Raw genomic sequence first — 24,932 nt, forward strand, 5'->3', positions numbered from 1 at the left:
GTATTTTAAATGTGTTTTGCTTTTTTGTGTATTTTGTGCTCTTTCTTTTTTTTTTAGTATTTTTATGTTGTGAACATATGAACTTAAGGGACTTTTGAACAAACAACAGTGAAACTGGCACAAACTGGGGAGAGACTGAACTACCGTGTGATCCTGGTGCCAGAAAGGATAAAGGAAGTCAAAGGAGCAGCAAGAACCCAACACTGACATCTCCTGCTCTCTGGCTCTCCCAATATTTCAATACCTCTTTCCCATCCCTGCCATGCCATACACCATAGCTGCCAAGTCTCCCATTTTCCCCGGGAAATCCCCGTTTTTCCAGCTGTTCCTAGCTGAAAAAACTGATTTTTTTGTTTTTTCCCGGTTTATTCTGGCGCAGCGGCCATTTTGGAACTGGGCGGAGCGTGCTCAGAAGCGACTTCTGATGCTGCTCTGCCCAGTTCCAAAATGGCTGCAGTGCGACTTCTGGCGCGGCGGCCATTTTGGAACTGGGCAAAGCAGCATCAAAAGTCACTTCTGAGCATGCTCCGCCCAGTTCAAAAATGGCGACAGTGCTACTTCCGGTCTGCTATTTCCAGCCCGGTCCCTTATTTCTCTGACAGCGACTTGGCAGGTATGCCATACACCTGTGGCAAGAGAAAGCCCAGTCCTTTCTTTTGCTGGTCCACCCTCCTCCTTCAAAAGAGAGCTGAGCTCCTCCCCCAGGAAGCCAGGACTCTTGCCCCTATTCCGCCCACCATCTCTTGTGGGCTATTGCTGGTCATTATCCTCTCAAGATAAAACAGCCTTCAGGCTCATCAGCACTCAGCGTGTCCCAGAAACATACGTTACTTTAAAAAACCCACCAAGGTCAGACGCAAACAAGAGCAGAAAACCTTTTGTTGTTAAGCTGATTGCTGGCGCATTCGAGACCTGACAGCAAGGGGATGCATTTGCTTAGTCACAGAGCCAGCTGAGCTTGGAAGCTGTTGAACATTCAGAGCAAGATCAGATCTGGCTTTACCTCTAGTCCTATGGAACAAATACCTGAATGGGAGCACTGCTTTCTAAAATAAATATTCACCCCATGCGGTGGTTTTGAACAGAGGAGCATCTGAGGGAGGTGGACGTTTTCTACTCAAAATGCACCTTCCCCCCCCATGGGGGGGGGGGAGGGAGAGTCCAGATACATCTGTCTAAGGGGTGGGGGTGGGGTGGCATTCACTTGACCTCCCAACTGCAGAGTCACTGCTGCTTAAGGGGAGGGGTGAGGGGTGGGGAGACTGACATGGTGCAACACCAGATGGCTCTGCCAGGACATCTGCCCCATGCCAAGCTCCCTGCCACCTCGTGCCAACCTCTTTCACTCTTATCCATGCTCCTTTATTTTAAAATGTGCAACCCACCTTTTAACCAATGCTTCAAGGCTGGCAAAATAAAAACAGCATCGTCCCGGCAAATGTTAGCTTTATACTTGCATTAGCAAACTGATTTTAAAAATTAAGTTTTTAATCTTGCACGAGAATACGCCTGCTGTCTAGGGTACATTTAGTGATAAACATGTGAGAGGAGGCTGCTACATGAGATTCGTAACAAGAAAGCATAAATACATACTGCATTCCTTCCCTTTGACAGGATCAGGTAAACCAGAACATTCCACGTTTGGGACAGCAACTCTCCACCTGGACCCACTGCTATCGCACTCCGTGTATTCAAAGTGGTACTCTGTCTGCAAGCAATAATAATAATAATAACCCTTCAGTTATTATATATTTACACTTCCATTTACCGTAATCCCAATGCATCAGTAGAAACCAATGCCAACATCAAAGGGGGGGGGGAAACACATTTAATATACAAAATATTGAACTGTCAGTGTCTGGGTGGACATGATGTGACAAAATGCACAAGGGTCACAAAGTATCAGGACTTAAATGAAAATGCATAGAAAATGAGACTTGGGCCCAAATCTCCTCTGAGAGTGTGGGCTTCGCCTTCTGGAAATGAGGCTGCCAACATGCAGCCAGAGGAAGGGGCAGGGCTTGTGAGACAAAACGCTCATGGGCAGGAATGCCATTCAAAGGACAGAGCACAAATACTCGAACTGGCTCAGAAACATGAGCTGTGATTCCTGCAGTGCTGGGCTTTGACATGACCCTTCCAACTCTGCAGTTTCATGAGTCTATGATTCTGCAGTGCCCTCTTTCAAGAGAAGTGGCTATAAAGATGCTGATGAACAAAATCCATATTTATCAAGCACACCATTTCTTAGGGGAGCAATGGGGGGGGGCGTTTGCCCCGAACATCACATGTGAAAGGAAAACATCGACACTGATCATCATTGATCGATAGGCATTGGCATATTGTTGTTGACTCACTAACACACACTGCCCTATTATTATTATTATTTCATTTATAAATCACTTCCAATGAGGCTTCCTTCAGAATGAGGCACAGCGGAGACCGTGGTGTCTTCAGGATATATGGATTATTTACACACGTATATACAACCTGAGCCTACAATGGAGGGGCTCACAGCATTCACACCCCAAGAGGGTCTTGCTTGCTTCTCCCATAGCCACAGCCTGGGATTCCAGCAAAAGTCAGGCATGGCTCTGCCTTCCTGCTTTCCCCGCCTGCTGCCTTGCTTCCAGCTTCCAGCTCACACAACTCAACTCTTTGTCCTTCTCCCTATCAGAAAGTTAAGGGAGGGGGCCACACCCGTTTGTCCTCTGGCACCAAGCCACTTCCTTTTTTACTCTTTACCTCAGCAGGAAGCTAGCCTGACTGCTCCAGGAATCCGAATCCTTGCTGGATCCAGGAACTAGAAGGGTCTCGCCATACAGCCTACTCCACTGGGGTGTGGAATGGACTTCAGGATTAGGGGTGGGGGGTGAATTTGATTCAGTCAGATGCTGCTTTAAATGCTATCAAATTTCCACTTTCCAAAGCATTATGGCAACCCTAGAAATTTGCACTTATCCAAACTTTTGCAATGCAGTTCTCCAACCAAATGATCTTTACAAAAATGCACGTATTAGGGGAAAGTGGGCATAAAAAATGAAAATAACATGCAAAAATACATTATATGTTGAGAAATTTCCTGTAAAAATGTGTCCGTTAGTCAAAACTGCCCACAAAAATGTGTTTATTGAGAGATATTTGCACTAAAATACTGAATAATTCTGATTAGGATTTTATTTTTTAAAATAAAAATAAAATTGCTGCAGAAATTTGGAGAACTGAATTCAAGATTAGAGAAATGAAAAACTGAAAGAACTGAAATTGACGGATTCTTCCAGCCCTGCTCCTGAAAGGATGGTATCTGCAAGATCCCTCCCCTGCAGAACAGTGATTAGTTGAGGATGTAAGGAAAGAGGTGACTTGTAGGGATCCTGCTCCCAAGCTATTTGTACACCAATGCCAGCCCTCGAAGCTCACCCAGCACCTAGTGGGCAGCCAGGGCAATTATTTCTGCAGCAGCACAATGTGACTGACTTCATACAAGCCTCATGGGGAATTTAAAACAAAACATAAAACAAACCTCCACTATGGTGATAATGTCCTTTTGCATTAAATTCACTAAATAAACACCCCTTAGAAACACGAATTGCATTTGGTAGCTAACACATCACTGGTTAAAAAGGTAAAGGTAAATGGACCCCTGACCATTAGGTCCAGTCATGACCGACTCTGGAGTTGCGGCGCTCATCTCACTTTATTGGCCGAGGGAGCCGGCGTGCAGCTTCCAGGTCATGTGGCCAGCATGACAAAGCCACTTCTGGCGAACCAGAGCAGCGCACGGAAAAGCCGTTTACCTTCCCGCTGTAGCGGTACCTATTTATCTACTTGCACTTTGACGTGCTTTCGAACTGCTAGGTTGGCAGGAGCTGGGACCGAACAACGGGAGCTCACCCCATCACAGGGATTTGAACCGCCAACCTTCCGATCGGCAAGCCCTAGGCTCTGTGGTTTAACCCACAGCACCACCCGCGTCCATCACTGGTTAGATGTAACAAAAAAGGAATATGAAAGCTTACAAACAAAAAGAGCAAGTTGTCCTCTCCCCCTTGTTTCTAGCTTTGCTGGGAAGAGCCCCTTCTTAGACTCAGAAACAATATGTAAGAGGATGCCATGTAAAATGAATCCAATATGCTATTGAACAGCCTTTTCATCGCAGAGAGAGAGAAATATTGACACATCGTTTCTTATGATAAACATGGATGGTTCCAGAAAGATTACATGCCTATTTAGTGTGTGTATGGGGTGGGTGGGTGGGTGTCCTTCTCCAACCGAGGAAGAAAATGACATTGATTCATGATGGGAGAGTTGTGCTAGTTGGAGAATAGAAGGAAAGATGTCTATAGATAGATAACAGTAAAGGGACCAGCAGGGGAAGCTGTGCTTGCCTCCTTTCCCCCTTCTGCAGCAAGGCAGAAGACAAATCTAGGTTGCAACCTGCCAGCCTTTCCTCTCAGCTTTTGCATTTTGGCAAAGACTATGGGGAGTCTTAGATGTAATGCTAGGAGCTGAAGGGGTCTATTTCTAGTGAAAACCAAACTAAGAGTTAACCTGCATAATTTTCTTAATGGAAGGCTGACATTTTCCCAAGTATTCCAGGAAGCTTACCAAAATCAATTTGTAAGATTCAGCTGAAAAGGTTAATACATAGTAACACAGAGAGCAAGGCCAAAAATAGATAGATGTTCATTTCCAGACAGCTTCCATGATGCATTGCCTTGTACTGCTCTGACAGTAGAAATGTATTTTTGTCGTCCAACAATGTTGTAAGAATTTCTCAAGCACACAACATAACAGGATCTTCCTTCATCTGGAAAGCCTAGGAAAGGCCAGATAAAACTGCAGCAACTGTACAGTGGGGCCTCGCTTAACGAATGCCCTGCTTAACGAAATTTCCGCTTAACGAAAGGATTTTTCGAGAGGAGCTTGCCTCGCTAGACGAATGCGTTTTACGAAAAATTCGTCTAGCGAATCGCGGTTTCCCATAGGAATGCATTGAAATTCAATTAATGCGTTGCTATGGGCAAAAAAATTCAAAAATTCTGCCCGGACACTGAGGTCCAGCTCCGAGGGCCTTCTGGCGGTTCCCTCATTGCGAGAAGCCAAGTTGCAGGGAACCAGGCAGAGGGCCTTCTCGGTGGTGGCACCTGTCCTGTGGAACGCCCTCCCATCAGATGTCAAAAAGGAAAACAGCTACCAGATTTTTAGAAGACATCTGAAGGCAGCCCTGTTTAGGGAGGCTTTTAATGTTTGAGAAATCAGTGCGTTTTAATGTTTCTGTTGGAAGCCGCCCAGAGTGGCTGGGGAAACCCGGCCAGATGGGCGGGGTATAAATAATAAATTATTATTATTATTTAAAAAAAATTCAATGCATTCCTATGGGATTCACTAGACGATTTTTTTTCGCTATAAGAAAAGACCCATGGAACGAATTAATTTCGTCTAGGGAGGCACCACTGTACTTAAGATACAACTGCAGTAACATTATAAGACCACCTAAAGATGAGGGGGGGGGCATTTATTTTCATCCCTTTTGCTGCTATGGTGCCCTGCTTGACTGCACTGCTTGGCACTCCTTCTGTGCAATAAATGGTGATAATCTGCTTCATCCCCCTCTGACAACCACTTAGCTCAGCAGGATAGTTTTATAAATGTTCTCCTTTCAATCGTTGCCATTTGTGCTTTTTCAACAATAGCAAAGACACTTCCTGCTTTCTTCCATTATCCATTCTGATGACCCCAAGGAAACCAAAGCATGGTTTCTACACACACACACCCTTTGCTTTTATGCTATTGTACTGCTTTTTGTGCGTGAGCGGGGGGAGATCCTGGCTACACATTATGCCAGTGTTTCCCAACCAGTGTGCCTCCAGATGTTTTGGGACTACAACTCCCATCATCCCTAGCTAGCAAGACCAGTGGTCAGGAATGATGGGAGTTGTTGCCCCAAAACATCTGGAGGCACACTGGTTGGGAAACACTGCATTATGCGACACTGACCAGTGGGGACAAAATGCAGGCATAGCTGTGGTACTGATGCATATTCCACTGAAAGGCATGCCAAATGAGGATGGAAGACGCCCAGATTTTTCCCCACTAGTCATGCATAACGGTACAAGACTAACGTTGGATCAGAATGACCTTCTTACTGCTCAGTGCTGGAAGGCCAAGGGGTCAGAGGGACAAATTGCTCCTTGCTTTCCCCCATGAGAGTGGCAGCCGCTTCATCACACAGCAAAGTCTGACTTGCTCCAAAGCACCATGACATCATCACGCTCACTTCACAACCCACAATGCACCGTACAGTAAGGGCACCCCTTTGGGGTGGGGTGGGGGATGGTGCTAAAGCTGCACAGGAGCCGGGGAAACAATGCCAGTGAAGTGACATGGGGAAAGATTGTGGGAAGATTGAGGTTGAATCCTGACAAGACAGTACTGTTCTTGGGGGATAGGAGGCGGGCAGGCATGGAGGACTCCCTGATCCTGAATGGGGTAACTGTGCCGCTGAAGGACCAGGTGCGCAGCCTGGGAGTCATTTTGGACTCACAGCTGTCCATGGAGGCGCAGGTCAATTCTGTGTCCAGGGCAGCTGTTTATCAGCTCCATCTGGTACGCAGGCTGAGACCCTATCTGCTTGTGGACTGCCTCGCCAGAGTGGTGCATGCTCTAGTTATCTCCCGCTTGGACTACTGCAATGCGCTCTACGTGGGGCTACCTTTGAAGGTGACCCGGAAACTGCAATTAATCCAGAATGCGGCAGCTAGACTGGTGACTGGGAGTGGCCGCCGAGACCACATAACACCGGTCCTGAAAGACCTACATTGGCTCCCAGTACGTTTCCGAGCACAATTCAAAGTGTTGGTGCTGACCTTTAAAGCCCTAAACGGCCTCGGTCCAGTATACCTGAAGGAGCGTCTCCTCCCCCATCGTTCTGCCCGGACACTGAGATCCAGCGCCGAGGGCCTTCTGGCGGTTCCCTCTTTACGAGAAGCCAAGTTAGAGGGAACCAGGCAGAGGGCCTTCTCGGTAGTGGCGCCCACCCTGTGGAATGCCCTCCCACCAGAGGTCAAAGAGAATAACAATTACCAGACCTTTAGAAGGCATCTTAAGGCAGCCCTGTTTAGGGAAGCTTTTAATGTTTGATGGATTTCTGTATTTTAGTATTTTGTTGGAAGCCGCCCAGAGTGGCTGGGGGAACCCGGCCAGATGGGCGGGGTATAATAATAAATTATTATTATTATTATTATTATTATTATTATTATTAGCCGAGAAGTTTTGCACCACCCACAGCAAACGTTTTTGCATCAAAAACCAAGCCTTCTGGAAATTTAGCACAGCACAATCTGCTCTGGCAGTTGAAGATCAGCAGAGATTAGCTAAGCGAGATAAAGAGATACTGAGATCCACATGCTAGCTGCGCCTCCTTCCCTAGCCGTATGGTGTCAGGGCAAATTCCTCTACTCTCCCTTGCCTGTGAAGAGGCACCTTTCAGGAGCTCTCAACAATTAGAGCTTGTGTGTGTGTTGTGTGGCAAGTGGAACCAGGTTCATATGCACTGATACCATCACTCACCAGGAATCACACAAGAATGTAATTCCACGCACCACTGTCAAGGAATAAGCCTCCTCCAGCTTCCTGGACTCTGCTCAGTAACTATGCAAGCATCTTCTTGGTTCTGATCCCTGGGATCAACATTCCCCTTGAGCTCCTAATAGTGTGTTTTTAAACAACTTCCAAGCATTCTGGAGAGGCCTGACGCTGTTGCCTTTGCCTTTCAACACCTTCCTTTTTACACAGGGCTGGCCCATCCATGAGGCATGGGGAAGTGACTGCCTCAGGCAGCAGGATTCACTGGGGCAGCAGGTGCTGATGTCAACCTTCCTTTCCCACTTGTTCCTGATGTAGAACTTCTTCACCCCTTTTTCCCTGGCGGAGGGGGGGACGACACAATTTTGGGGTCTGCCTCAGGCGCCAAAATGTATTGGTCTGGCCCTATGTGTCAAATGTGTCAGATTTTCTTGGCAAGTGGCCATTTACACGTATCCTTAAGGCTGGGTTGCTTCTTGGCCCCGCTAGAGGAGGGCTAGGGAAGCCCCTTTCCATCCAAAGGCCACATTCACTCAGGGGCAGTCTTCCAGGGGCTGCACACCAGTGGAACTAGAGGCAAAAACTAGAAATGTGTGCACACGCGATACTTACTTTAGTATAGAACTCAGCTCCCAATGCTACACTCATTTTTCCACCTTCCAACCTGGCAAGCCAGAGACGTGAGCAGAGGTCAAAGACACATGCAAAGAGGGCTGTCAAGAGGCGTGGCCTAAGCAAATGGGGATGTGGCCATGGGCTCTCCATGGACTGGAGAGAGAAGATGGAGGGCCACATTTGGCCCCTGAGCCTGAAGTCCTTTGCACTATAGAGTGTGATGGACTCTCAGGGGAAAACTTTTCTACAAGATGTTGTTGTTGTTTAGTCATTTAGTCGTGTCCAACTCTTCGTGACCCCATGGACCATAGCACACCAGGCACTCCTGTCTTCCACTGCCTCCCGCAGTTTGGTCAGACTCATGTTGGTAGCTTCGAGAACACTGTCCAACCATCTCGTCCTCTGTCGCCCCCTTCTCCTTGTGCCCTCCATCTTTCCCAACATCAGGGTCTTTTCCAGGGAGTCTTCTCTTCTCATGAGGTGTCCAAAGTATTGGAGCCTCAGCTTCACGATCTGTCCTTCCAGTGAGCACTCAGGGCTTATTTCCTTCAGAATGGATAGGTTTGGTCTTCTTGCAGTCCATGGGACTCTCAAGAGTCTCCTCCAGCACCATAATTCAAAAGCATCAATTCTTTGGCGATCAGCCTTCTTTATGGTTTGTGGCTTTGTCTTTTGGGGCTGTGTGTTAGTAAGTTTGTGTGCTTATTTGTTTTCTTACTTGTTTGTGTGCTTGTGCTGGTTTTCTAGGGCTGCTGCCTCTTGGATTTGGGTGACTGTCCAGGCTTGTGTGGGTGTTTGTTTCTGGCTGTGACCTTGTTTGTTTCTGGCTGTGACCTTTCACCTAGAAGTGTGAGTCAGGAGGGTCAGGTGATTAGCTGTGGGCGGAGCTAGTCAGAGCTTGGAGTGCAGCGACTGAGGAAGGAGCAGAAAGTGAGCTGAGCTTGGGAGACACTCTGTAGGTTTTGTGGCTTTGTCTTTTGGGGCTGTGTGTTAGTAAGTTTGTGTGCTTATTTGTTTTCTTACTTGTTTGTGTGCTTGTGCTGGTTTTCTAGGGCTGCTGCCTCTTGGATTTGGGTGACTGTCCAGGCTTGTGTGGGTGTTTGTTTCTGGCTGTGACCTTGTTTGTTTCTGGCTGTGACCTTTCACCTAGAAGTGTGAGTCAGGAGGGTCAGGTGATTAGCTGTGGGCGGAGCTAGTCAGAGCTTGGAGTGCAGCGACTGAGGAAGGAGCAGAAAGTGAGCTGAGCTTGGGAGACACTCTGTAGGTTTTGTGGCTTTGTCTTTTGGGGCTGTGTGTTAGTAAGTTTGTGTGCTTATTTGTTTTCTTACTTGTTTGTGTGCTTGTGCTGGTTTTCTAGGGCTGCTGCCTCTTGGATTTGGGTGACTGTCCAGGCTTGTGTGGGTGTTTGTTTCTGGCTGTGACCTTGTTTGTTTCTGGCTGTGACCTTTCACCTAGAAGTGTGAGTCAGGAGGGTCAGGTGATTAGCTGTGGGCGGAGCTAGTCAGAGCTTGGAGTGCAGCGGCGCGCGCAGTTTGACCCATCTTTTTGATCTAGGGCAGCAAGTCTCACACGTTTGTTAGGGGGGACCTAGGCCTCTTCCTCTTTCCCCCTTGACTTCAAGGTTTTCAAGATGGAGGTGGAGGGAACAACCGTTGTCACCTGCAATTCCTGTGCAATGTTTGTTTTCTTGCCAAAGGATGTGGGTAGCTACACGTGCAACAATTGCAAGTTGGTTGCCCTACTAGAAAACAAGGTTGCCCTTCTGGAAGAGAAGGTGCAGCAGCTTCAGGGGCGTGTATCTACGCTCCAGAGAATTAAAGAGCTGGAGCTTTTCTTGGATGCAGCAGAGCACACTGTCTGCACCAAGGAGGAGACAGGGGATCTCCCTGAGGAGGAGGTCAGTTCCCCAACACAGCAGCCAGATGTATGGAGGAACGTGACTCATAGAAGTAGAAGGCCCAGGGATCGCTCTGAGTGCTTAGAATTACACAACCGTTTTGAAGTGCTCATGGAAGACGAGGAACAGACTCCACCTGAGGATCTCTCCCTCATCACAGTTGATGAGGAATATGAAGACGAGCAGCAAAGTCAGTCCTCCGGGAATATGCAGGTAACCTTGGAAGGGACAGCACATGGAAGAATCCCAACCAAGCCTATGAAGAGGCGTGTAGTGGTGATAGGGGATTCCCTACTGAGGGGTACAGAAGCAGTGATCTGTGGGCCTGACAAGATGTCTCGAGAGGTGTGCTGTCTACCTGGGGCCAAGATCAAAGATGTAACAGAACGGCTGCAAGGAATCATAAAACCCACCGACAAATACCCCTTCCTTTTGGTGCATGTGGGAACCAATGACACTGCAAGCCATAGCTTACAGAAGATCAAAAATGATTATGAGGCTCTGGGCAGGAAGTTGAAGCAATTAGATGCACAAATTGTCATCTCTTCTGTCCTCCCAGTTGAACGACATGGCCCAGGGAGAGAGGGAAAAATAGGGGAAGTGAACAACTGGCTTCGCAAATGGTGCAAACAGGAACGGTTTGGATTCCTAGATCACGGTCTGCAGTTTCTTGAAGATGGACTTCTGGCAAGTGATGGACTGCACCTCACAAAAGTTGGGAGGAATGTTTTTGCCACAAAACTCAAAAACCTCATCAGGAGGGCTTTAAACTGACTTATGTGGGGGAGGGAGACAGTGGTCCTGAAGGTAGGAGTCTATCAAATGCTGAAGATGATCATCCAAATGTCAAGGACCAAATGGAGCAAGCAGCATGCAGACCTAGTGGTGGGACGAAAATATCCTTAAATAAGAGACATGGGGGAATGATCAACGGTCTTCAATGTCTGTATACTAATGCACAGAGCATGGGAAATAAACAAGATGAACTTGAGCTCTTGGTACAGCAAACTAAATATGACATAATAGGCATCACTGAAACCTGGTGGGATGAGTCTCATGACTGGAATGTAGTAATAGAGGGATACAATCTATTTAAGAGAAATAGACCAAACAGGAAAGGAGGAGGAGTAGCTTTATATGTTAGGGATATGTATACCTGTGAAGAGATCCAGGATTTAAAACTTCAAAGCCAAATTGAGAGTATCTGGGTCAAAATTAAGGGAGAGAAAAACAACAGTGATCTCATTGTGGGAGTTTATTATAGATCCCTAAGCCAAACTGAGGACACAGATGATGCCTTCCTGGAACAGATGGCCAAGCATTCCAAAGGAAGTGAGATAGTAGTAATGGGGGATTTCAACTATCCTGATATTTGTTGGATGTCAAACTCAGCCAAGAGCATAAGGTCGAACAGATTCCTCACTGGCCTTGCAGACAACTTCATTGTCCAGAAAGTGGGAGAAGCAACAAGAGGATCAGCCATTTTAGATCTGGTCCTAACCAATAGTGATGACTTGGTTAGTGGGGTAGAAGTGGCAGGATCATTAGGTGGGAGTGACCATGCTCTTCTGGAGTTTATTATCCAGCGGAAAGGAGCAACCAAGCATACTAAGGTCCAAATTCTAGACTTTAAGAAAGCCAACTTCAGAAAACTTAGGGAAACGCTGGGTGAAATCCCATGGACAGTAATACTAAAAGGGAAGGGAGTTTATGATGGTTGGGAGTTTGTTAAAAGGGAGATATTAAAAGCACAACTTCAGGCAATACCAATGAGACGGAAACAAGGAAGGTGCCTAAAGAAGCCAGGCTGTCTATCTAAAGAACTTTTGACTGAGTTAAGATTTAAAAGGGATATGTACAAAAAATGGAAAAGGGGGGAAATCTCCAGAGAGGAATTCAAACATATAGCCAGCACGTGTAGAGACAAAGTCAGAAAAGCTAAAGCACAGAATGAACTCAGGCTCGCCAGAGAGGTTAAAAGCAACAAAAAGGGCTTTTATGGGTATGTCCGTAGCAAAAGGAAAAACAAGGAAACAGTGGGGTCACTCAGAGGAGAAGATGGTGAAATGCAAACAGGGGACAGAGAAAGGGCAGAACTCCTCAATGCCTTCTTTGCCTCAGTCTTCTCCAAGAAAGAAAACAACGCCCGACCTGAAGAATATGGAGCAGATGATTCAGCAGGGGAAACACAGCCCAGAATAAGTAAGGAGGTAGTACAAGAATACTTGGCTAGTTTAGATGTATTCAAGTCTCCAGGGCCAGATGAACTACATCCAAGAGTATTAAAAGAACTGGCAGAGGTGATTTCAGAACCACTGGCAATAATCTTTGAAAATTCCTGGAGAACAGGCGAAGTTCCAGCAGACTGGAGGAGGGCAAATGTTGTCCCTATTTTCAAAAAGGGGAAAAGAGAGGACCCAAACAATTACCGCCCAGTCAGCCTGACATCAATACCAGGAAAGATTCTAGAGCAGATCATTAAGCAAACAGTCTGTGAGCACCTAGAAAGAAACTCTGTGATCACTAAAAGTCAGCATGGGTTCCTGAAAAATAAGTCATGTCAGACTAATCTGATCTCATTTTTTGACAGAATTACAAGCCTGGTAGATGAAGGGAACGCTGTGGATGTAGCCTATCTTGATTTCAGCAAGGCCTTTGACAAGGTGCCCCATGATATTCTTGTAAAGAAGCTGGTAAAATGTGGGCTAGACAATGCTACCATTCAGTGGATTTGTAACTGGCTTACTGACCGAACCCAAAGGGTGATCATCAATGGCTCCTCCTCATCCTGGAGAGTAGTGACTAGTGGGGTGCCACAGGGTTCTGTCTTGGGCCCAGTCTTGTTCAACATCTTTATCAATGACTTGGATGATGGGCTTGAGGGCATCCTGAGCAAGTTTGCAGATGACACCAAATTGGGAGGGGTGGCTAACACCCCAGAGGACAGGATCACACTTCAGAATGACCTTAACAGATTAGACAACTGGGCCAAAGCAAACAAGATGAATTTTAACAAGGAGAAATGTAAAGTACTACACTTGGGCAAAAAAAATGAAAGGCACAAATACAGGATGGGAGACACCTGGCTTGAGAGCAGTACATGTGAAAAGGATCTAGGAGTCTTGGTAGACCGCAAACTTGACATGAGTCAGCAGTGTGATGCAGCAGCTAAAAAAGCCAATGCAATTCTGGGCTGCATCAATAGGAGTATAGCATCTAGATCAAGGGAAGTAATAGTACCACTGTATTCTGCTCTGGTCAGACCTCACCTGGAGTACTGTGTCCAGGTCTGGGCACCACAGTTCAAGAAGGATACTGATAAGCTGGAACGTGTCCAGAAGAGGGCAACCAAAATGGTCAAAGGCCTGGAAACGATGCCTTATGAGGAACGGCTTAGGGAGCTGGGTATGTTTAGCCTGGAGAAGAGAAGGTTAAGGGGTGATGTGATAACCATGTTCAAATATATAAAAGGATGTCATATAGAGGAGGGAGAAAGGTTGTTTTCTGCTGCTCCAGAGAAGCGGACACGGAGCAACGGATTCAAACTACAAGAAAGAAACTTCCACCTAAACATTAGGAAGAACTTCCTGACAGTAAGAGCTGTTCGGCAGTGGAATTTGCTGCCAAGGAGTGTGGTGGAGTCTCCTTCTTTGGAGGTCTTTAAGCAGAGGCTTGACAGCCATCTGTCAGGAATGCTTTGATGGTGTTTCCTGCTTGGCAGGGGGTTGGACTGGATGGCCCTTGTGGTCTCTTCCAACTCTATGATTCTATGATTCTGAAGTAAAATTTTAAGTTGGTTCCTATGAACCCAGAGAAATGGATCCTGACCCAGGGAGAGCCCAAGGATCCAGGCAAGCAGGCACGATGTTGCCGCTGGCCGTAGAATGACAGAGACCAAACTAAGGCTGTCAAAAGCAAAGTACAGTTTATTAAAGAATAAAAACTGTTGCAACAGGGTCCTTCCTCTCACACAGGAGAACAAGGAAGGAACCCCAAACAGAGGTGTCTTGCCCTTAAAAAGAAATTTGAAATTGGTTTCAGCCCACCCCCCAGAAGCATCATCCATATGTCACAGAAGGGGTGTAGCCCAAGACCCCCCTCCCTAGATTCACCATAGGTACATCATGAAAGGGGAGGTCTGGTGGCAGTAATCTGAGCAGTCTGGACCCTGCCCCCTGCCCCCAAAACCTAATCAACAAAATTGAGGGATATTTACATTTCCCTGTTTCCCAGCCAAGTTAATCACACCCTTTTGTCTGGCAGTCAGGTATCAGGATGCCAGGGATTATCACTTTAATTCCTGAGACAATGAGAAGGTTCCCCCCACCCCACTTCTTCCTTGCAGAGGAACACCTGGTCAGAGAGAGTCAAAATGGTGTCAGTCAGGCCTGTTTTCCTGTGCTGCTTCAGACATGTTTCTGTACATTCATGTACATGTTTTATGAACCATTATTATATATATATAGATATGACCTCAAAATTCTTATAACAATTCTATGATTCTATGATTCTCTCACTTCCATACATCACTACTGGGAAAACCATAGCTTTAAGTATACGGACCTTTGTCGGCAAGGTGATGTCTCTGCTTTTTAAGATGCTGTCTGGGTTTGTCATTGCTTTTCTCCCAAGAAGCAGGCGTCTTTTAATTTTGTGACTGCTGTCACCATCTGCAATGATAATGGAGCCCAAGAAAGTAAAATCTCTCACTGCCTCCATTTCTTCCCATCTGTTTGCCAGGAGGTGATTGGACCAGTGGCCATGATCTTAGTTTTTTTGATGTTGAGATAAGTACTATTGTTCAAGTGCAAACAGTAAAAACAACCTAATGGCTCTCATCTTGCCTATCTTGTAATCACTGTAGAACGAATGGTTGAAAGCAGGTAATTTTCCTCCTTCCCTCTGAAGAGAGGACCCATCACTTCTCATCTTGCAGATAAGACATTTTCCCCTTAACCTGATTAACTGCTTAACAGCATACAATGCTATTAAAAGATCTCCTCAGCTAAAAGGGGCTTCCATAATCTTTAGAGACACGTGTGTGTGATCTATGTTTACATGTGAACAGGAATTAAACGTACAAAAAAAACCCCACACAAAAGCTTCTCTAAGAACAAAAGGATTATGAGATGGGGGAGATTTACTGGGTCAAATGCTCTAGTGATCTTTTCTAACTAATTAGGCTCGAGGCAGAGATAAAACACTCTCTCCTTTATTCTGACAGAGATGTTGAGACCAGTAGCATCACTGGGGGCAGGGGGGTTAATGCAAAAAACCCAACAGTTGGTCAGTTTATTACTATACGTGTCGACAGCAGCAAGAGTATAATTCACGCAAAAAGTGGAAAGACAAAGAAATACCAACCAAGGAAGACTTGCAAACAAATTGACAGAAGTTTAACAATGAAAATTAAAGATCAAGAGGAGTCAGTGTTTAGGGAGGAGTGGCAGCCTTATGTAGAATATTTGAATAATAATAATAATAATAATAATAATAATTTATTATTTATACCCCGCCCATCTGGCTGGGTTTCCCCAGCCACTCTGGGCGGCTTCCAACAGAAAGATGAAATAAAATAATCTATTAAACATTAAAAGCCTCCCTAAACATAATAACCAGATTAATATACAAGTAGGATTTGAACTGTAAACAGCAGTGAAAAATAATTTAGATGTTAAGTTAGGATACTCTGCCGAACATGAGATTATATTATGAGGCGTCTTCTCTTCTCTGGTTAAAGGAATGGTTAAAGGAATCCATATATTTTAGACCTAGGTCATGAAAATAGTTTTGCTTGGCACGCATATGGCACATGGTATGGGAAGACAAAAGTACACAGAGGGTTTTTGAAGCATATAATTACGAAAAACCTATACATGTATAGAATATGAGATAAATATAAACAGCTATTGGAAAACAAAACACCACTTTGGCTCTCTAATGAATTTTTTTAAAAATGTTTAAGTTAACCTTTATTAAGAAACCAGAGGCTTTTCTTTTGGGAATACAATGGTACCTCGGGTTACAGACACTTCAGGTTACAGACTCCGCTAACTCAGAAATAGTACCTTGGGTTAAAAACTTTGCTTCAGGATGAGAACAGAAATCGCGTGGCGGGGGGGGGGCAGCGGGAGGCCCCATTAGCTCAAGTGGTACATCAGGTTAAGAACGGTTTCAGGGCTTCCGGTCCGTCGCGCTGGTGGAGTAGGACGCAGGGACTTCGCGCTTCGAAGTCCCTGGCTTCGTGGAGGGGGGGGGAAATCCGCAGACGGGACAGGCGCCGTTGCCCCGCACTCCCAGGGTGCTCTCGGGGGGGGGTCGTTCTGCTTTGCTGGCGCCCTTCCCCCCCTTCCCCCTTGTCTCCAGCTGCGCCCCCTTGCCCCACGCTCCTGGGCTGCTCTTGGTGGGGGGGAAGCTGCGCCACTTTGCCAGTGATGTAAGGTCGTGAATATATAATAATAATAATAATAATAATAATAATAATAATAATAATAATAATTTATTATTTATACCCTGCCCATCTGGCCGGGTTCCCCCAGCCACTCTGGGCGGCTTCCAACAAAACAGAAATTCTAAAATGCAGAAATCCATCAAACATTAAAAGCTTCCCTAAACAGGGCTGCCTTGAGATGCCTTCTAAAGGTCTGGTAATTGTTGTTCTCTATAAGCCACACTTTAACTTTTCACAATCAGAAGGGGGGGCAGCTTATATTCAGGCCAATATAGCAAATTGGTATAATTTGTATATGCAGTAAATTAAAATATAAAGAAGGAACCACATGAGTGGGAGGGTAGTCAAAATAAGAGAATGCTTATCTGTGATTTAAATTTATTTTTATTTTTATTTTGTATACCGTAAAAGCTTATAAATAAAATTAATTTTAAAAGATATTAAGTGAGGGTGAAATTGGGATGTTAAGTTACAATATGCAGCAGGGTAAGGGAAAATAAGGAAACCATGGAGAGATGGAGGGGAAGTTCACATGTACTAGAAAGAACGGTGAAAATTAAACATGTGGTAAGTGTTTGGTAAGAGAGACCAGCTGCATCACCACAAATTTGTTATGTGCTCAGCAAATCAGGCCAGTTTCCCCTAGTCTCTTTTACATCCACATAGACCAATGAGATCTCAAGAGAGGATGAAACCATCAGTTGGTATTAACCATCTCAGCTAAATGGAAAATCCATGTACAGAGCCAATATATCTCTCCTGCCGGAGGCTATGGACAAGCAACAAAGGGAGGTCAACCTTGCTTCATTCACCTGTTTCAGAGCTATCTGGAGTTCACATTATGGTGCCACACCCACTTTGCAAAGAGGGTTGGAAGTGGATTTGCACTAGTGCCACAGCCCTGAATCCAAGGCTACCATGCACCTGCCTTGGAAACTGGTCTGGGCTTCTAACACTGAGCCTGAGGCTGGTGACCAGGTGTCCACTTCCGGGCTTGTCTGCACTTCCCCTTGGGAAGCTCTTTTGCCCCTCCGCTCCCCCCAGGAAGACCTGCTCTTTACCGCTGAATCAGAGCAAACAACAATCTGCAGAAACCCTTATTGATGTTTGTTCCGTTTCAGCAGCAAAGAGTGGGTTTCCTTGGAGGAAGTCAGTGGGACAAGTAGAAGTGTGGGCAAGCCCTGAGTCTGGACTTGGCAGACCAGAGCCTGCAGAACTGGAGCCAGAACCCTGGGGAGCACTTTTCCCTGAGCCCAAGGGCCTTCAGCACTACTGCTCCTGACACATGGGAGTTACCCAGGTGGGAGAAAAGAGAAGTGGTGTCTGTTCCTGTAAGAATCTGCATTCTTCAAACTTAGGAGGGTTGCATTGGAGGCAAATGTTCAAGGGCCTTAGTGGATCTCCCTCTCCCCCTCCCCTTTTTGTTGGTGCCAGTAAGCACAAGGAGCTGTCCGTGGTGCTGGAATGACCTTGCTGCTTTGTGTCCTGTCTGTGCTTGCCTGTCTTGGGCACCAGCTAACAAAAGATCAGAAAATATTCATTGTACTTGTATATAACATTTTCATTGTACTTATATATAGTTATCACTTATAGCCTCCCATAACATATATATGAGTGACATGTACCGGTAAATCTCATTAATAAATAAACTGACTTTGGAGTTTGCGGGGGGGGGGGGTTTAAACAGGACTAGACTGAATTCTTAAAGGAAATGAGTGTCCAAATCATAAAGTCCCCTCTAAACACATTATGTTTTATGAATGAAGCTCCTCTGGTCAGTTACAGAGTCAATGGCAGAAAACGATAAAAGGTCTCCTACAAATTTCCAGCAGGAGGAAAATATAGGTGTGAGCAATTAAATCACTCTAATACAGTGTAACCAGCTTTTGATTACCTATGCCTCATTTTTCATGCCACACAGGTTTTTAAGGCAGCTCATACATAACATGCTATTATGCTTTGATCCTAGCCACATTCAAGTGATTTGTAGATTACATTTTCATTTGGGCAAGGGAGCCTGATATAACAAATCTAAGGATATAAATAAAACAATATCAGCTCTGGCTGTGAACTACAAATCAGTTCAAGAGAACACTTCAGCCTGGACTCATTTTAGCCATATTGACATTTATAGGACTAAATCAATTTAAATCTTTCAAAACAGAAACGGGGGGGGAACGGGTCTTAACTGTGATGCAGAGCTGATGCCAAAAACAGCTGATCCACATCAAACTCTCCCAGCTCTCCCTATAATGCTTAGGCATGCTCCCCCCATGTCACCACAGCACCCCTCATGGCTTTTCTTTACTGCTACACCTGATCCCTGGATGATGGTGGTGTGAGAGTGCAAATGCACAACATCATGAATGACATCATGGCATGGGCAAGTGTGCCTGGACATGACAGAGAAGTGGGGTCTTCCCAAGGCAGGGATGTCATTTGGGGCTACATCCCTACATCATGTATAATGTTTGATGCTACTCTAACTGACGTCGGGGGTCAGGCTCCAGACTGGAATTCTGTTGCATCGGTGCAACTTTATGGTACAACCCACCATACATGTAAATGAAAAGGAGGTGTGAAAAGGGCCAGGCAAAGATGACTGCAACACCTTGGCCAGTCCTCCTCCTCCTCCTCCTCCTCCTCAGCCACAGAATAGGCTTCCTCCTTTCCCCCCAAAGCCACATGACGTTAAACCGGGGGGGGAGCTGTGGCCTGCCAGATGTGGCTCAACTCCAACTCCTACCCACTCCAGGCAGCATGGGTGATGGTCAGGGCAGTTGGGAGTTGTAGTCCCGCAATGTTTTGAAGGCCTTGGGCTCTCCATATCTGCATTAAGCAAAGCACTCACCAGCTGAGCTTCCGCATTAATCTGCCACAAAATGACACACTGACTGAGAGCATCCCAGAACATTCCTCAGAGTGCCACAGCCAATCATTTCTACATTCAAGGCAGGCTCCTGGTTTTATACCTCTCTGGCTAAGATAGATTTCCCCTGCTGCTCTATAATAAGACAGCTCAAAAGGTGCTACATGAAAATCCACTGGCTGCCACACATGCCCTCAGCTCTCTCCTCTCCTTTCCTCAACTGTCAAAGATGCTTTAATGCATTAGGCTGTGGACACACAGCCAGCGAACAAGTTGTCTTATACAAGATCAGATGACTTCTCCATCTAGCCCAATATTGTCTACACTGACTGGCAGTGGCTCTCCAGAATCTCAGGGAGGTCCCACTGAGCTATGGTGCCTTCCCAGCTGCAGGGATGCCAGAATGAGAAATCACAGTGATGCCACTCAGCCTGGTCTGATGTTCTCATTCAGACACTGACCAAGCCAGTATTTGGCTTTTCCATCTTCCTTTTTGTGAACATGCCTAATTATCCCATTCAGTCAAGAGAAGCTTGCAAAACGACAACCATCAATATGTTCCATTATCTTTAATATGCATTTTGAATCCATTTCCAGTTTGCAATGAGGGCAAGATATCACAGGTGCCCTCAACCCTCCTTACGCTACTGGTTCCTTGGTATGCTCACAGGGGAGACAAATCAGGAATCTTGCTGTCAGGGCCAAAAGATACACAATGCAGGAAACCCATAATCATATCTCCCGATGTTTTCATTTTTACCTAAAAGCTGCTAACCACTCTCCCCTGCCATTTCCGCAATCTAAATCTCTTCCCTCACCAAAGGTACTATTACCAGTGCCTGCATTTTTTCTGCTCTGAGGCAAATAGCTTTGGGTGGGAGAGGAATCACGTCAGCAAAAGGCACTGGGCAGAAACAGGGAAGCTGTGGCCCTCCAGAAACTCCAGCTCCTTTCAGACTCAGCCAGGATGGGAGCCGTGAGGGACGGGGTGGCACTCCTGGGCTTGCCAATCAGAATGCAGTTTGAATCTGCATGATGGGGTGAGCTCCCATTGCTCTGTCCCAGCTTCTGCCAACCTAGCAGTTCGAAAGCATGCCAGCGCAAGTAGATAAATAGGTACCAAAGTGGCAGGAAAGTAAATGGCATTTCCGTGCACTCTGGTTTCCGTCACGGTGTCCCGTTGTGCCAGAAGCGGTTTAGTCATGCTATCCACATGACCCGTAAAGCTGTCTGCGGACAAATGCTGGCTCCCTCAGCCTGAAAAGTGAGATGAGCGCCACACCCCATAGTCAAGTTTGACTGGACGATCGTCCAAGGGTCCTTTACCCTTACCTTTTGCCTTTATGATGGGAGCTGTGATCCAGCGTCATCTGAAGGGCACAGCTTCCCCCTCCCTGGCACAGAGGAAAGGTTAACCCTAACTTCCCCAGTGCTGCTGCTTGTGTTCTGGGAGGTGAGTTGGCATGGATACCTTTGGAGTGCCTCAGGAGACCATATTAGCAGCAGCTGCAGCACAGCACAGATCTAATGAACTAGATGGTCCCACATTTCTCTCCTTCCTTTGGGTTCATCTGCACTGTTGCCATCTGGTCATAATTGGTATGGACAAGTCATGTTTCAGGCCCTGCCCATAACAGAGTAAAGCCAAGTTACTACCGGTATGAACGGAGACCCAAGAAGAGAACAAGGCAAAGGAGATGTGGTGCCGCGTAGGGACAGAGATGAGGAACCTTCGGCCCTGAAGGCCGGCCATGCTGTAATGGGAAACTAACGGGAGCCAGAGGGCACCTGGTTGCCCATAGCTGGCACCCAGCCCACCAACTGTATTAACCTGCTAGCCTTTCAAGGAGTCCACATTTGTAGGTTGGCTACAACAGAACTGCAACCTTAAGCGATCATTTGCGTGTGTACAGTAGCATCCCAAGAGCAACCTCCAACACTGGCATCCCTGCATCTTACCTGGGCAGGACTGGGATAGCGGAGATATCAGTGTGGGCACATCAGCAATGCATGCACACCGTCCAGACCATTCTGGTGCCCTACCCCAAAGTCCCACCCAGGTAAGAGACACCCGTGTCAGGAGGCAGGCCCCACAGCAGCAGGCCCTGCCATATGGGCTGCTACCGCATGTGTGAACGGGGTCACACTCACAAGAGCTAAGAGTTAGCTTTTCCCTATGGTAAATGATTTCACAAAGTCACAGGTAGTCTTTTCATCTTAGGCTTCCCACAATAGAGTTATATTGCAGAGAACTTTTAACTCTTGAAGAAGTAATCAAAATGTAATTCTGTCTATTGGAGTGAAAATTAATAGTCAGACATCTTTTTACACAGAACCAAACTTCCACCCAAGCTTTGTGCTTTCTGTTTGTAATTCCTGTGTAAATTATCTTTGATATTGAAAAACATGCACATATTTTATAAATGAAAATGCAAACGTGTGTGTGTGTGTGTGTGTGTGTGTGTGTGAGAGAGAGAGAGAGAGAGAGAGAGAGACTTTAGACTCTCTCTTTGAAGCAATCTGGCATGGAGTTGCTCGCAGCAAGCAATTCTAACCAGGGGACAATCATTGCATATACATATCAGAGTTGGGTAGATTCTTCACTAAGATGAGGGGGAGAAAAGGAAGAATCCTTGGGAAATTCAGTCTTTGTGAATTCCAAGAAGAACTGGCCTGATCTGCATTTCATGGACTTCATGCACTTCATGTAGAGCAGAACATAAGTTATTCAGTGGTTTTGTGCTTCCCTAATTTTGACACAGTCTTCAGCTAAAACAAAAACAACCCCCCAGTATTGAAATATTTATTTATTCAAAATATTTGCTACACAGTTTTAATTGCAAAGAAATCATATAAAATGCATTTTTGAGGGAAAACACATTTGTAAAAATGGATGGTTTGAGAGAAAATAGGTTGCAAAATAATATTTAAATAAATGTTCAAATGCAGAATTCCACACTTTTTCAGGAGCTCTATGTGTGTTCATATGTAAATAAAGTAGTTTAGCCAAATGCTGTGCTACTGAGTCTATTACGCAGCTGCACAAACCTCTGCGTATCTGTGAAGTGTGCTGGTGTTCGTCTGGCACCAGTCACTGTGATGTTCAGGCTGGAGAATGCTTATGAAGCTCCTGAACGACCGCCCAGGAGGGGGAGAACATGCCAGAAAGGCATGTGTCTCTGCCAGGGTCCTACTCATACCGTAAGTAGGCCTTTTCCTGACAGCTTCCTCCTGGCTTTGTCTGTTAAAGCAACTTCTGTTCCCATAATTAGTTACTTCCTGTTTACTCATGGAGCTAGAACATGCCTAATTGGGTCTTAGTTGATCCCTGTTGGAGAAAGGTAGTTAATGGTGGTTTTCTTCTTTGCAGCCAAAGCAGCTCCTCATTATCCACCATGTACACACTAATGGTTAAACAGGAAAGCACCTTGTAAGAAGGAGTCTGCTGTTATGCCAGTTGTCAAAATCTAATCTAATTTATTTGCATTTTATTTGAACAGATAGAAGGTTCATGGGTACATAATGTATATTCTTTACACTGAACACAATGACTTGAGGTTGGTATGTATATAAACACAATTAATTCCCTGGTTACAGGGAACCAGGCAGAGGGCCTTCTCTACCCACCCACATGGGTCCTCCCCTGCCACAGAAGTATCCCATGCATGTGAACAGTCAGAGATGGTCCATTTTATGCTTGGATTTCTGTCCTCCTCCCCTGACCCTGACCCCAAAGCCCCCCCTGCCACCAGGGAGCTCCAGCAAACCAGGGCAGTACGCAGGAGGCCATCCATCCAACCATCTATTGTCATACCAAAAAAGGAGAAAAATAGAAATAGAAAAAAAGAGAAAAAAGAAAGGGCAAAAAAAGAGAAAAAACAATACAAAACAGAAAAATTTTTCTTACATTCATAATTGTAAAACCATATTTTGTGGGCTTCCCCTCCCCCCCCTTCCCCGGTTTTCATCCCTTTTTTATCATCTGCAACAGTTTCTTACTTTATAAAAATACACCTTTGTATCTTATACAACTTATAAATCAATTGTTAACATTTTCATCTAATATTCAAATCACTGAAAAATCAAACTCCCATTTTATTTTCCCGTGCCTAATTTTTTCTCCCTCTATAAGCCTCCATATTTTCACATTTTCCAAAATCCATTCACTTTTAAAACTATAACTATTCTCAATTTAACCTTACATCCCCGATTACCGGCTCCACCCCCCCAATCCAGCAAATTCCATAATCAGCAGACCAGTTATAAACCTGTTAATCCATCCTTATAATCACAACATCACTTTCCCTTCACCCCACCCCCTGTTTACAGTCTTTTGCCATCCAGGCCACCATACAGGACCCCTGAATTTCTTCTCTTCTCTGCATATTTTTTCCTTCTTCCCTGTGGGCGTTCTGGAGTTCCAATAATACCAATCGTGCCCCCCTCAAAAGCAGGGCACTCCATCCAACTTTTTGTAGAGTAAAATCATCATTTTTTTCGTGGTGTGCTTCATTTTGTGTTGAATCATCACAGTCCTCATCTTCATCTTTTCCTTCCAAATCACAGTCACCATCATTGTCATTCTCACATTCATCTTTTTCAGTGTCAAAAGCTTCATCTCCTAAAAAATCATATTCTGCCATCACCATCTGAAATTTTTGCTGTAACTCTTGCCGTCGTGTCTCCTCTTGACATAGCTCTATTCTTGTTTCCCACATTAAGGTCAAAACAGACCGCTGGAACTCAGGGGAACACTTTTTTGTTGACATAATTCAATCCTGCCAAGGTCAAAACTTGTCACGTGGGGTGGAATATAATCACAGTTTATTTTCTCGACTCCATTTTATCAAGCTGGCTGCATTCTTCAAGTCTTATTAACAATAAAGTTCGAACTCACATTTCACAAACATTTAAACCAAAAAAAGAAATTCCACAAAGTCCAGAAATACAAAGTGGAATAAAAATTGACTTATAAATCCTGATCAACTCACTGGGTTGTCTGGGCTGCCGGCTCCCGAGGGAAAGAAAGGTTTTTCTTAGTCTTTACCTCTTGTTGCAGGGCAGTCATAAACCACAGTCTCTCTCCCCTTTTCACCCTGCATCAAAGGGGAGATTCTCTTTGATGCCTTTGAGGGATTCTTTTGAATTGCAAATCTTCTGTTTACAGCTTCAGGTTTCTATTTACTGTCTCTTTTGTTGCCGTGGGGGGGGTGGCTTCCTCTTTTCTCCCCTCTCTCCCAGATCCAAATTGTTTTATAATCCAAATCGTGAGGTTACTTACAGTCTTTTCCAATCGTTTTATTTTCGGAAGAATCCAGCGCTCTCCGCCTTCGGCTTGAAGCTTCTCCCTGCTAGAATAACGTTGCCGCTCAAAATGGCCCCCGCGACTTCTACCCTCCTCGCTCCGGAGCTCTTATTAGAGCTAACCGAAGAGTTGGGGAGTCCGGGGCCCAATCGCCTTCTAAATCCGGCCCACGGATAGTCCGGGAATCAGGATGTTTTTACGGTACATG

General features: G+C 45.5%; 1 protein-coding gene across 1 annotated transcript in view; it reads right to left on the minus strand.

Annotated features, from left to right (window-relative positions):
• ELAPOR2 (endosome-lysosome associated apoptosis and autophagy regulator family member 2) overlaps positions 1–24,932 on the minus strand; it is a 106,759-nt gene that overhangs the window by 48,751 nt on the left and 33,076 nt on the right. Inside the window, exon 2 of the mRNA XM_060279475.1 lies at positions 1,594–1,708. Within this exon, the coding sequence (XP_060135458.1) occupies positions 1,594–1,708 (115 nt within the window). The remainder of the gene's footprint in view (positions 1–1,593; positions 1,709–24,932) is intronic.

This window comes from Zootoca vivipara, chromosome 10, assembly GCF_963506605.1.
Source record: "Zootoca vivipara chromosome 10, rZooViv1.1, whole genome shotgun sequence".
NCBI lineage: Eukaryota > Metazoa > Chordata > Lepidosauria > Squamata > Lacertidae > Zootoca > Zootoca vivipara.